Genomic DNA, 14,158 nt, shown 5'->3' on the forward strand with positions numbered 1-14,158 from the left:
GTAAAATTAGATTATAGTATTATATTTTACATCATTAATCAAAACTTGCAAAGTAACTAAAGATATTAAATAAATGTAGTGAAGTAAAAGTACACAATTTACCTCTGAATTGTACAGGAGTAGAAGTAAAAAGTAAACAAAAATGGAAATACTCAAGTAAAGTAATAGTCCCTCAAATGTGTACTTAAGTACAAGAGGAAATGTGTACAAATGTACTTGAGTAAACCACACCACCGGTCAAACAATAAATCCTGCCCGTAAAAGTATTATCATCAAAATGTTCTTAAAGTTTAACAAGTAAAAGTAATCATTGTGCAGAAAATAGCATTTATATTATTCATGTCACATTTCGAGATAATATTGTTGCATCAAGTAGCATTTTACTGGGTTAGACTAAAGAAGTTCTGATGGACTTTTTGTAAAATATTTAAATAATCTGACTCTTTTGTGATTTAAAGAATTAGTCCAAGCGGGAAACATCAGATGATATTTTATGAGCACTGAGGTGAAGCCTGTCTGTCTAAACCTGAAGTGTTCATTCTTTACTGCCTCGAGGAACAGATCAGGGATAGCAACAATCATAGCCTGCCACAAAACCACACACTCAAAATGTGAAGTGTGTTTGCTATCATCACGTTACACAACCCAGATCTCAATGTTTGCAGGTAGGCTATGCGCAGATGCACTAGAATTCCTCATGTGTTACAGCTGGTGGTAAAAGATGATTTATCTCCCCTTTTCTACTTCACGTAAACAACAGTATCAGCCTGAATTGCCAAAAAAGACAGATGTGGGCAGTGATTCAGAACTCTTGAGCCATGCTTAAACATTACCATATAACTCAAAACATGTACTGTTTAGATGTGTTGTCCTCAGCAGTGTTTTATATTTATCATTAAACAAAAATGGGAAGAATGAGCCTATTAGTTGTGTAGAATTAAAAAGGTGGTTATTCAGGCCCTTTACAATTTCCCCTTAACTTTGCCATTTATGTTTTTTATCCATAACACAACAATTACATGTTATTACCACTTCATCTATTCACCCATCAGGCAGCTTTGGCCATCCGGTTTGAACCAAAGGGATTAGCAGTAAGGCCAGAGATGAGATGAGATGGAGATTACGACAGAGATAATTGTGTTTGGATTTAGAGTCACTCATGGGAAGCAGTGGGAATTCAAAACTGCAGCTTTAATCACAGGTGAGCTACATGCTCTCTGGGCTGATTTAAGAGAATGACTTACCACAGGTTAAGCACAAAGCAGCTGACAGCATTAACAAAAGTACAAATGACATGAACAATTATTCGAAATGTTTGCAGTTATTATGTTCCAATGAGAATAAAATACTCACTTACAGGTTTGGAAACCAGATCGAATTCAATGTTGCTGTAAAGCAAAGAATATAGGCAAAATCAACTAAATATTATCCTAGAATATTTGTTTTGAAATGGATATTTATTTGAGTTGTGCAAATGTTCTCAATGGACAAAAGCACCCCAAAAAGACAGCAATGTTTTCACACACAGAATATAAAAAACAATTAAACTAAGTTCACTTTATCTTCTCTGAATGTGATCACGACAGTTTTCTCTGTGTGTAGACCTGAGCTCTACCCCAAAGAAATATTATGTTATTTGAAAGAGACTGATCAATGATTTGTAGCTATAATTTGAAGCAATAACGACATCTGTTGGCATTAAAATAACAATACATTTATCATTGTAATGTTTTTTCAGGTGGCACAGTGATATGTGTTATGGTTTTAATATCACGGTATATTAAATGTATTCTCATATTGTACAAATCACAGATAAAAGATCATTCATATTTTGTTCATCAATCTTGCTTCAATCTATAGATGTTTGCACATTCCCAAGACCTGACGAAAACATAATCGAAGCAATTAATGTATATAAATGTATGCAAAAAAATATCGGTAATGTATACGGTAGCTACATTTGAAAAGCTACTGAAATCAAACAAAGCAAAAGTTAACATGATTGACTGATCTAAAATATTGTGTCGAATCTGTCGTACCCGTTCACAGTCAGCAGAGCAAGATGGCGTTCCCTACAAAACAGTGAGTAAAGACCAAGCTAACTTGATTAGCTACTGTGTGATTAACATTAAGAGACGAGTGGTTCACTTTGTCAGGGTTGTAGATATAGTTTTGATAAAGAGCTTTAATTTATGTAGCAGCTCTAGGTATACAGTGGAGGATTATTGATGAAAACAGTGGTTTGTCCCCTGCTGCTCCTGAAGCTAGTTACCGATATGCTAACGTTATGCTAACCTCGCTAATAATGCAGCCACGCCAGTATAAAGAGCTGATAAAATATGGTTTATGCCGAACCAATTCAAAAACTGTCAAGAAGAGTTTCATAGCTAACATAATTAAAACTATGAGACTCCGCATATGTTATAGTCGTGTAACCGTATGTTTGCATAAAGTCACCTGTCTCTTAAACAGGACAAGTAGGCTAGTCCTCATTATATTTATAATGGATGACACATTTGAGAATAATAAATACATCTATAATATTATTGTATTGTGTGTTCATCACTTTAATCTTTTAACTAGTAAAGGTGGAGCTCCTTTTCAAAACGTTCTACACTGCTGGATAGTTTAATCCCTAATACAAACGGAATCTGCAAAGTAACTAACTCTGAGGTGCAGTAAAAATAACAATATTTAGAACAATTATAATGCTAGGTATGCAGTGTAGCAGTAATGGAAATACAACTTGCATGTGGAATAAATGTACAGATGACTTTGGTATGAAAGGGTTTAAAAAGCTTTGTTTCCTGATACAGGTATGGACTCGTCTTGTCACAGAGGAAAGGATTGTCAAAGACTGTGCAGAAACACTCAGTGTTCGAGGATGACTCCGATGATGAGGTAGATACACCTTTGCATTTTTATAAGCAGGACAATAGAAATGTATAAAAAATAAAAACATTGGCTTTCCAGCTGACGTATGTCCAAATATACTAAATGTGTTTTGTTTCCTAGACCACTGTTGGGGAGAGTCTTCAGAAAGAAGCTGTCAAAAAGAAAATGATGAAGCAGGTAAAAGGAGGCATTTGACGTGATTTTTCAACAAACCGTTATTCCCTTGTTGTGTGATTTACATTTCCCTTTTCTTTTTCTCTCCCTCTCTGTCCAAAGACACGTTTGGAGATGCATAAAGCCCTGCAAGAGGACAGCACTGTATATGACTACGATGCTGTGTACGATGACATTCAAAAACAGAGAATTGACAACAAAAAAAAAATGTTGGGAGGTGTTGACAAAAAGGTAATTTCATTTATCTTCAACACTTTTTATAGCTGCATTTGTCATGTCTGAGATTTCTGATGTAATGGTCAGAAAGACAGCCCAGCATGCACTTTGCTAAAACAATTGTGACACCTACTGGTGAATAAAAAAAGCTAAAATGTGAACTTAAAGGTAGGGTGGGTAATTCACTTCAGAAACACTTTTTGTTATATTCCATGGAATGCTCTTAAATACATTAAAAAATGTCATCTGTGGAAGCCGTGGTACTGTAAAAAGCACGACCAATCATTTTAGCCGGCCTGGCTAAAGTAACTGGATGGCCTACAGTACCTGCCTGTCAGCCTTCCATCTGTGCACAAACTTATCTCGTGCCCTCATTGGTCATGTGCGCGTTGGTGTGTGTTGGAGGAGGGACTCTGTAAGGAAGTCTGAAGGAAGGGGCAGATTTTTTTCGGCTGCGTACTTTCAAATTCTAGCGCACTCGAGCTGGCTTCTCCATTCTTACCCACCCTACCTTTAACCTTCTTCCTGAACATCAACAACTTTGCCTGTGTGTCTTTTATTACAGCCAAAATACATCCACCAGTTATTGAGAGCAGTCGAGGACCGAAAGAAAGAACAAGAACGAAGGGATGAGCGGAAGATCCAGAAGGAAAGAGAAGCAGAGGGAGAAGAGTTTGCTGATAAAGACGCTTACGTTACATCCGCCTACAAGCAAAAACTGCTGGAGCAGAAGGAGGAGCTGGAGAAAGAGAAAAGAGTGGCGGCGATGGAAGGTTAGACTGATCCTTCATTACTGTTTTGTAGATGCAGGCAGAGAAGATTTTGTTGTTAATGATATGGTAAAACTTTCAAAACAACATCAGCATGTATGTTAAATTGGATTTGCCCATAGCAACCTTTTGTTATCTGGATATTGTAAAAAGATTTGTGCTGCCAAAAAACCGATCTCCTACTTTAGAGCACAACTAAAACAGGATTAAAACATTGTTGAAAAGAGGCCACTTTTAGGAACAATTTAAATAATCTGTTGAATTATTTTTGTTTGTTTAGCGGCTTTGGACGTGAAGAAACAAAAAGACCTGAGCGGCTTCTACCGGCACCTGTTGAATCAGACAGTAGGAGAAGAGGCGATACCTGATCGCTCGGAAATCAAGTCAGTCATTAATCCACATTACTTGATCCTCCATAAACACGACAAGCACACACATTATTTAAAAAGAAAGTGTCTGAACCTTTATTTGTATCTCTCTGTACTTCCCCAGAACTGAAAACTCCAAGGTTTCAAAAGACACGGAGAGGATGTCACCTGTTCCCTCATCTACATCCCATGACAATATCCCAAGTTCCTGCAGCGACAGTGAGGAGGGAAATGAGCAGCAAGCTGGGTTTAGCAAGCCTGGGGCAGGCCTCGCACACTCAAAACGTCAATACAGACAGAGGTCACCTTCATCGGGGAGCACAGAGGAGAAGGAGAGAGAGAAGGAAAGAGATAGACATAAGAAGAGCCACAGAGATCAAGACAGAGACCGAGCACGGGACAGAGATAGAGATAGAAACAGAGACAGGGGAAGAGAAAGGGATGACAGGCATGGAGGAAGAAGAGACGACAGGGACGGAAGGAGAGACAGAGACAGAGGCCGAGATGATGACAGAAGCAGAGGAAAGGATACAGAGAGGGAAGACAGGCACAGGAAGAGGGATAGGAGCCCTAGGGAGAGAGAGAGGGATAGGAATGGGGAAAGAGAGATGAGGAGGAATCCAGATGAAGACAAGCGAAAGGACAAAGTTCAGGAAGAAGAGAAGGAGGGAAAGAAGGAACCAGAAAAGGAGAAAGAAGTGAAGAGGGAAGAAAAAGATGCAGAGAAAGAAGTGAAGAGGGAAGAAAAAGATCCTGAAGAGAAGGAAGCAGAAAAGGAGAAAGAAGTGAAGAGGGAAGAAAAAGATCCTGAAGAGAAGGAAGCAGAAAAGGAGAAAGAAGTGAAGGGGGGAGAAAAAGATCCTGAAGAGAAGGAAGCAGTCAGAGAGGACACAGGGGAAAAAGACGACGAACAGAATCAGGAAGGTGAGGGGAAAGAGGAAACAACGGAGGAGAAGGGAAACAAGTTTGCAAAGCGCAGCACGGATCAGGCTGTGAGTACGGCCAGAGAGAGATACCTGGCCAGACAGATGGAACGCTCGGCCTGTAAGACGTATATCGAGAAGGAGGAGGATTGAGAGCTGTGCAGCAAAGAGTTTCAAATCAACTCTATCTCAATAACTAGGATGAGGCTAATGAAATGTCATTTATTTCTCAACAAATCAAATGAAAAGATCAAAACCTACATAAGTGAGTGTCCTCTTTTGTCAATACTTTTGCCCTGTTTACCAAAAACAGATTTTCTTTTCAAGGCTCAATGATGTCCTAATGTTATTGGTTAGTGTAGTAGAGCTGCAAAGATAAGTCAACTTATCCATAAGTCCATCAACAGAAAGGTCATTGACTACTATTTTGAGAATCAATTAATCATAAAGGAGTTTTTCATATAAAAATGTCAGGATATAAGATATGGAGATTTCTTGTATTTCTCTTATTTTAAATAATATTAAATAACTTGTTTTTGGGTGTTGGACCGACATACAGTAAGACATTTAAAGACATTCCCTTTGACTTTAAGAGAATCTGAAGGACTTTAGTTGACAGTTTCCTGACATTTTATAGACCAAAGGATTAATTTAGAAAATGATCGATATATATAAAGACAATTATTATTAGTTGCAGCCCTACATTGTTGGCAAATGTTCCTCAAACATGAGTAAAAAGGGCATTTGATGAGAACTATTTGCAGTACATTTGGTATACTATTGGGTATTAACAGCAATTAAAATGAGTAGAACATTTTTGCTTATTGATGTAAAAGAAGCTTTGGATAAGAATAGAAGTAGCTGTGACAATATTAAGTTATGCCAGGCTTTGGCTATGCAGAATTGTTAGGATTGATTTGAATCTTTCATTGGATTTGTTGACGATTTTTTAATATATATATATATATATATATATTGCCTCTCCACTACGCTGCAGAGGGTTGATTCAAACATCTGAGTGCTGATGGCCTCTAGTGACAAGAGAGAACTGGAAAGTAATATCTTTCTTTCTTTGGGACTTACATTTATGGAGTTCTGATTTATAATTGTGAAATAAGGACACTGACTTGTAAGTATGAGTGTTGACGGAGAGCCCCTCGTAACATCACACACAGGAATGAGGAGAATGTACATAAGAAACATAACGTGGAGGAAATGTAGAACAACATGTGAGCCACTGGTTTGAACACTTGTTGAGTTTTTGTATCTTTCCAATGTAGTCGGTGATGAGTTAATAAAATGATTTCTGGTCCACCTTCTTCTGTCGCCTTTATTTGTATTGCACGGTTACAGTTTGGCGTTAAAATGTGATCACAAATTCAGATTTCAGCTCATGATTCAGAAGGCAACAATGTTTATTTCACAATTTGATCAGAGAAACATGTTACAGGTTTTGCACAGGAAGACATTTATTCTCTTAAAGCAGCGTTTGCTTGTAGGAATCTTCTCGTGTCTTCTGTGTACTCTTGAGTCTAGTTGTACATGGAGAACTCGGTCCACTGAAACAGAAGAAAGGCAGTTTCTAGAAATGTTAGAATCTTTCATCGTTATCCTTAATACATTACTTGTATCTGCACATAGTTAGCCACACACTACAGTGGTGGAACTATTTACTCAGGAACTGTACTGAGCTTTTTCCCTTAATATACTAAAACACTATTTCAAAGTAAAATATTTACTTGTTACTCCTTAACATCTTTATGTCATTATTTATGCTTTTCTTTTTGTGTTTTGATGCCTTGAGAAAGAAATATAATAAATGGCATTAAGTGGAAACAGACTTGCCTCCTCCCAAGACAAGTTGATAACTCCATCTGTTGATTTGTCCTTGAAGGTACCTGTAAAGATGATCAGACATACATAAGATTGAAACACATTTTAATATAATAATAATTCATTACATTTTTATTCGAGGGCTTTTCCAGGATCTCAAAGCGCTTTCCACGATATATTACACATATTAGACATGTAACAGTTATTACTGTGGACAATACCCACAGGAGCAAATTAGGGTGAAGTGTCTTGCCCAAGGACACAACGGCCTGACACAGTGGCAGCCGAGGCGGGTTTCGAAAATATGTTCCCCAACGCCCCTTGATCTGATGATCAACGCTCTAACCCACTGTGCCAAAGCCAACCCTAATATATAATATTATATAAAATAATATAGAGAAATATCCTATAAGATATGATACTGTGCACACATTTGTCATAAAGCGGTGTGCTGTTCAGTTTGCAGCATTTAGACTTAGTGCCCGCTTGATTCTGAACAAATAGAATTAAAATGTATCAAAACTGTTAACAATGATTAGATTGGTTGTTGCCATTTCACTCACTTGTTGTTTTGCCCAGGCGTAACATGAATGAGATGAAGCCCTCCATGGTGGTGGCTTCAAAGCCTGAGTAACGGAAGGTCATCAGCCTCACCACACTGCTGTTAAGGTCAATCTCTGGTTCTGAGACAAGGAAAGAAGGACAAGTACTGCTGTTAATGTCCCGAATATGAAGTCTGTTTTGTGTCGGGTAGAAGCTTATTAACATGTTTTAACAGTATTTAAATAGGAAACTAGTGTTACCTGCAGTCTTTATTGCCACTTTGAGCTCTATGTCAGTCAGGGATCCATTCTTATTCACATCTGCACGATGAAAGTGTTGCTGCAAAAACAATGTTTAATTTCATTAGAACCTTAAACATGCATGTTAGGTTTATTGAAATAAGTTGAGTCTACTATTTTGAGAGAAGAATCTTGGGGAAATAATGAATATAATATTATACATTCCAAGTATATTGATTCTGATTGATAAATATGAAGTTAAATTAGTCTGTTTAGTGCCCATTTTTGCTGCATTACCTTGTATTCATTTATTTTCTTCCAGAGAGATGTGAACTCAACGAGGGTCATTGTCATTTTTTTGTCGACCTTTGCACGTTAAGGATGTCTCATCATAAACGGATGACAGATGACATTTAAAAAATTGGTGCTTACATATCGGTATTTAAATCTTGACTTTCTAGTGTTGTTATTTACAAGATAAACATTTGTTTCTTTAAAGGATACATCAAACATAGCGATCATGCTACTGCAGGTATCGTAACCAAAGCCATTCCAGGTGCCTGTGAATGACAGACACAGACACACTCAAAGTAACAGGTCTGAAAAATCTGTGATGCACAAGAAATAAATTAGGATGTTGAATGTTTTTCAATGCACATGTGATAGCAACTCACCATGCGGGAAGTTGTCATTCAGGAGCATCCTGAGCTGCCTGTCTTTCAGCTCACCAAACTAAGATGAAAAAAGTATGATTGTTTGAGATCAGAGAAGGTTTAAATGGGCAAGCGGGTGGATGTGTGAGAAAAATGACCCACCTGATCAGCGTATCGGTTGAAGAGATCACGGAGAGCCTTGTTGTCGGAGGTTTCCTCCTCAGGCTTTTTGTTGTCGGTTGGTACCTAAAGACGACAAGTTAATTAATCAGACAACAAATCGGCAAACTAAACTTGCCCTCTCTAACTCGCAGCTAAAGTATTCACTATTTATTTTAGTTTCTTACCTCAGGAAGAACTAGGTCCCCCCCCTCCTCCTTCTTCTTGTCCTCGTGGTCATTCTCATCCTCATCATCTTCATCATGGGGACTGGATGCATAGGAGAATATGTTAATACAAATCTATAATAATATGTTTTGAAAATAAATGTTTGACTTTTGACTAGCATACTTTAAAGTTGTTTTAAGTGCTAATTTAGTATCAGATACTTCTACACACATTTCGGTGTGGGTTAGTAAAATAACAGCCTCTAAATAAGTAGAAAGTAAACTTATCCTCAGTTTACTATATTCTCAAATTACCCCAAAATATACCCCATGGATGTGACTTGAGCATCACCATGTCATATGCACGGTGTATTACTTTCAATCATTTTAGCAAAGAATGGGTCAGATATTGAAATGAGCAGTTCTTGCTTTGGTATAAAGGTCTCCTGAAATATGAGCAAGTCCTTACGTGATCTGAGCATCGGTCTTGGAGAAGATGGTTAGAATGAAATCTGCACTCTGGTAAGGATCCATGGTGGAGGGGACGATCAAATACTCTCCAGGCTCCATGCTGTGCATCTCAACCAGCTCCCTCGCATAGGTGTACATCTGTGTATCCTTCTGTCTTTGCAATTGGTAAAGTTGGTTGATACTCAGGCGGCCCGATGTTGTCTGGGAAGAATATAAACCTTATTTAGTTGTATAAATCTCCTAACTAAAGGTTATTTAAATGTGGAAATGAGCTTTTAGTGCACAGGCAAAGTGTGATATTTGTTCTTACCCCTGGTGGAATCTGTTGGATGTGAAAAGGGAGGAAAGATGCAAGTTTTAAAATTAGTCATAAATGCAGAGTACTACTTAATCATTATTTAATATTTAATAAACCAAAGAAAACAGGATGCAAACCTTAAAGACGCTGATCCCAATTGGGTAAGTTGATTGCCTTTTGCGATTCTCCTGCCTAGGTTTCTGCATCAGAGTAAGGACGATGTTTTTGTCTTCCTTCTCTGACTTGTCAATGATATTCACCTTCATGCGATACTGAGGGTTTGTTTCAAAGGAACCTACGGGCGATGAAAATCATGAAAAATGTCACATGACACTCCAGAGACAGTGTGGTGGTTTTTTGCACTTGCACAAAGGAAACAAATCTGATCTCACGGTTAGACAAGCTGCCGCCTGCAGATCTCCCAGCTGTCCATTTGCCATCGTAAGTCTGGCTTTGCCACTGGCAGTTGACGTCGCCATCGATAAAGTTGGGGTTCTCACAGCAGATGAACAACATGGAGAAATGACGACAGAAGTCCTCTAAATCCATCCTGGAAAGAGAAAGATATGCAAAAGTAAGGCCAGATGTCAACCATTGGGAGTCATAAACAAAACAAAAATGGCAGTCGATATCCAACTAAAGGACTGAAACGACTAAATTGCCTTTATTTCTACTGTGTGTTTATCTTCATCAATAAAGTACATGTTGTTCTTGATGATTCATTGTCAGGCTTCACTATATAGAGACCTTCTGAAGTGTTTGACCCTGAGCAGTTTTTTTATGACCAGGAAAGCACATGGTTCTGCATTATTACTGTGGTAACAAATAAAAAAAGTGTGAAAACTCCATTGATATGGCAAATTTACCAGAACTCTCCATCGTTGCGGTCCTCACACTTTTCCCGATCATCTGGGCTAACACTTTGCCACATGTCGGACCTGAGAAATACAAAGTCATTAGTTGTAGTTCAGTGTATAGGCTATATTTGTTGCTTTAAGATGTACATATGTATGATTAATGAACGTACTTGTCACTCCAGTTTCCGGTCCACTCTTTTCTGCCCCACGGGTTGAAGAGTCGCACCAGCCTCACTTTGGAGCCGCGAGAGTTCGTCTTAATGGGAAATGAGAAATTGACACAATCAGAACAAAACATTGCAGGCAACCCCAAAAACTTTTATTTTAAAATATTCTCTATGTTCAGCTTACCTCAATGACTGCTGTGACAGAATAGGCATGTGCATCAACAATACCAGAGTTGGATACAGTGTTCACCAACACACCCTGAAAGAGACAAACAAGTTAAATCACACCAGTGACCTGAATGTTTATTGCCCCCCCACCCCTTCTCTGCCCTAAAGTGATGAGTTCTTACCCCTTTCTGGGCTGTTCCGCAGCAGATCATGGAGTTGCAGCTGCTGGCGTTGGACAGTGATCTCCACAGCTTGTCATCATGGCCTGCAGAGTGGACTTCCTGGAGTTTGTAATCCACGTTCACGCCTCCACAGAAATCCTTGCAGGCCTCTGATGGCAAACCAGCATTCATGTCTGTGTACGATCCGCACACCCTGAGGGAGACAACAAAAAAAGACGTCTATAATCCATGGTGAGATTAGGGGACACAAAAGGTCTATGAAAGGGATAAGGTATGAAAGGTAACTTCACCACTTGATTACTTTTTCATTCTTTTATAACACACTTATAACACTGATAAAGCCAGATTAAAAATGTTTGTTTCATTGACATAATAGTCATTTTTTAGAGAGGGAATTTAGGGTATATAGTGTATTGTGTATCTACTATACTATACTATAAAAATAGTGTCAACAGCTATTACATCTGTTTTTACATTTTCACCATCTTAAAAATTAAATGTTATGTAAATCTGACTATAAGTGATAAATGTAAAAGCTTTAGGATACAGAAAGGAATGCAACGTGAATGTACACCATACAAAAAAATATGTACTGAACTAATAGATATCACCATTAGACTTTCGGAGTTTCTTTAATTAAGACACGTGTTTGCCTGTAGTGTGTTGCCTCCATTTTGCTAAGGTAGTATTTCATGTGTTGTGAGGGGGTTTCATACTTGGCATAAGCTTTCTCCATCAGAGGAGCCCAGAACTCATTTCCTTTTGTGGAGCGCACAGACAGCAGCTGATTGTTCATTACTGGCAGGTAGTCATCAATGACAACATCCACCCACTTGCCAAACCTCCAGAACTGACACAGAAAGGACGAGTAAAAGAGGACAAGTTAGCTGATGACTAGTTGTGAAAACATTGTTTAAAGACGCTTACAGAAAAGTATTCCTTACCCTGAAGTGAAATATCCCTGCATGGTTGTTGAAGTTCTGATCCATAGGCACGACTTGCACCATCAGGGCTTTGCGGAAGGTCAGTGAGTTAATCGCAGCCAGAAACCAGCAGTTACCTGGTGAATGAACAAATTAAGTGAAATATTTTCCTTAACAAGATTTTTTTCAAAGATTCAAAGATGTTATTGTCATATGCACAAAGCTACAGTGTAGAAATACTTACAGAGATACAAATCTTATGACCTGAGCTCCTTCAACAATCCAATATATATAATAAAATACAAAAAATACAAAGTATAGTGCAAAAAGTCTATATACATAGTAAATATGTATTCTTTTTGTGTTGTCTTCTTGCTCACCTACAGCGCCTTGACCAAAGTCAAAGCGTGTGGCTCCTTTGGTACAGAAAATAGCTTCATTGGAGTTGTTTTGTTGTTTCAGGATTTCCTGGACACAACAAAGAGGAAGTGAATCAGATAAGAGCTAGCATGTAAGAAAAACATTTACATAAGAAAAACCTTAAATATATGTACTATGATATAATATATTTTAAAGTATTTTACTGCTGGTCGAAGCCATTTCACTTGGGCTTCCTGCCGACTGCTGAGGTCCGGCAGGTCTCCCAGAGAGCTGCTGTCAGGTGGGAAGGTGCGGTCCACAAACTGCCGGCCTCTGCGGAGGTGGTTATCTTTCAGCTGCGCAAAGTCTTGGTTCTTGAACTTGGCAGGGTTGGAAGGACTTCCCTCGCTGCCTTCTTGGAAGCGCAGGTTGATGATAGAGGTGCATGATCCAGATCCAGGCATGTTGACAAGAGGCTTCAGAAAGACACACAAAAAGACAAAATAAGAGAATTGCTAGTCTTGTTTGAAATGGCACAGCTGTGTTGTGTTTAAAAGATGGTTGGAGATAGTTACCTGTGAGATGGCTGTAAGTAACCGACTGCTGCTTCTTTCAAGATGAGACTTGGAGGTTCCAGGTCTGGTTTCTGCAGCAGAATTAACTTCTCTTATATTCTCTCTGTATTGCCCAAGGCTACAACCAGACCTGCCTCCCAGAATTTATAGCATGTAGAGAAAAGCCCAAATGACAGGGGGCTGGGAGGCTTGTGGCAGAAAAAAAACTGGTTATCTTGTTAACACCTCCAATTAAATATCACCTAACACATTCTCTTCCTGTTACATGTGTTCTTTCTCTTATTTGTTCTCAATGTGTTTACTGTAGATGTGCAGGAACTTGTTTACATAGTTGTGAACTGTGGAGAAACTTAAATGTAAAATACTACTAAGACTACTAGCCTACTAATATCTTTTGCTATGAATGCGTTGTTTTTTTAAACCAACAAAGTGCAGAAAAAAGGTCATTGTCTGCTGGGATAAAACTCAAATGTATTTTAAGCAGTGCTTTTTGGTCAAATCTAAGAATAGTAAGAAGCATATTCATGTTATGTCAATACATTCTTAATGTATGTATAATAGATTTAAGTTTATTTTTCTAAAAGTGGATTTTACAAGAACAATGCTCTGGTTATGCTTTCTCCACCCATTTTGAAAATAGGATAAGAGAGACTTCCCCCAGGCAAAGAGTGTTCCTCTCTCACCCAAAGAACAATTTAAGAGGACAAAAAAAGACATTTACAAACCAAACATGAAAATATTTCTTACAAAGTGATATTTTATTTTTTAAAGCAACAAAACATCATTATGAAAAACAGATACGAGATTAAATAATCCAAAATTACTTTTGTAAAAGGCAGAATTGGTCATTACTTTCAGTGCAAACTATAGAAAATAGAAATTATGTATTAATGCATACCTTTTATTGCTTGAATCTGTCTTATACACACTCTAGTAGTAAAATATAAATTGACCAAAGATGTTGCATTTGTAATGCCATATGCTTGCAGTATAAATCTAGTGGGTGGATACCTTGCTGTAAAAAAACAAGCTTTTTTGTGAAAGGTCTTTAAACTTAAGCATGTTTGCCATGTTCAGAGTCATGATACAGAAAAACGAAATACTGGTTCTCAATTATGTAAGTTAAAAAAAAAAGTTTTGACATGTCAGTCGTTGATTCTGTACATTCTTTGCTGACATGTATGGGCTTGGAGTAAGTCTGCCATCTGGACAAATTC

The 14,158-nt window shown here is 38.0% G+C and overlaps 2 protein-coding genes across 2 annotated transcripts; one reads left to right on the forward strand and one right to left on the reverse strand.

Moving 5' to 3' along the window:
* The first annotated feature begins 1,862 nt into the window (after positions 1-1,862).
* nsrp1 (nuclear speckle splicing regulatory protein 1) lies at positions 1,863-6,663 on the forward strand. The gene is made up of 7 exons (XM_034198631.1): positions 1,863-2,082; positions 2,817-2,901; positions 3,016-3,072; positions 3,172-3,300; positions 3,851-4,058; positions 4,336-4,438; positions 4,548-6,663. The coding sequence occupies exons 1-7, from the start codon at positions 2,063-2,065 to the stop codon at positions 5,497-5,499; spliced, it is 1,554 nt and encodes a 517-aa protein (XP_034054522.1). The 5' UTR covers positions 1,863-2,062; the 3' UTR covers positions 5,500-6,663.
* Positions 6,664-6,743: 80 nt separating this feature from the next.
* On the reverse strand, positions 6,744-13,081 carry LOC117534434 (calpain-1 catalytic subunit-like). Its single transcript, XM_034198629.1, has 22 exons — positions 12,942-13,081; positions 12,591-12,842; positions 12,387-12,474; positions 12,028-12,143; positions 11,800-11,933; positions 11,084-11,276; positions 10,918-10,992; positions 10,737-10,822; positions 10,576-10,647; positions 10,102-10,259; positions 9,847-10,004; positions 9,722-9,733; positions 9,410-9,612; positions 8,962-9,043; positions 8,777-8,860; positions 8,636-8,693; positions 8,466-8,521; positions 8,259-8,327; positions 7,983-8,061; positions 7,743-7,862; positions 7,192-7,244; positions 6,744-6,905 (listed from the first exon to the last, which is right to left on the reverse strand). Exons 2-22 carry the CDS (start codon positions 12,828-12,830, stop codon positions 6,879-6,881), a joined length of 2,163 nt encoding a protein of 720 aa, XP_034054520.1. The 5' UTR covers positions 12,831-12,842; positions 12,942-13,081; the 3' UTR covers positions 6,744-6,878.
* Positions 13,082-14,158: the final 1,077 nt, after the last annotated feature.

This window comes from Gymnodraco acuticeps, unplaced genomic scaffold (genome assembly GCF_902827175.1).
Source record: "Gymnodraco acuticeps unplaced genomic scaffold, fGymAcu1.1, whole genome shotgun sequence".
In the NCBI taxonomy this organism is placed as follows: Eukaryota; Metazoa; Chordata; class Actinopteri; order Perciformes; family Bathydraconidae; genus Gymnodraco; species Gymnodraco acuticeps.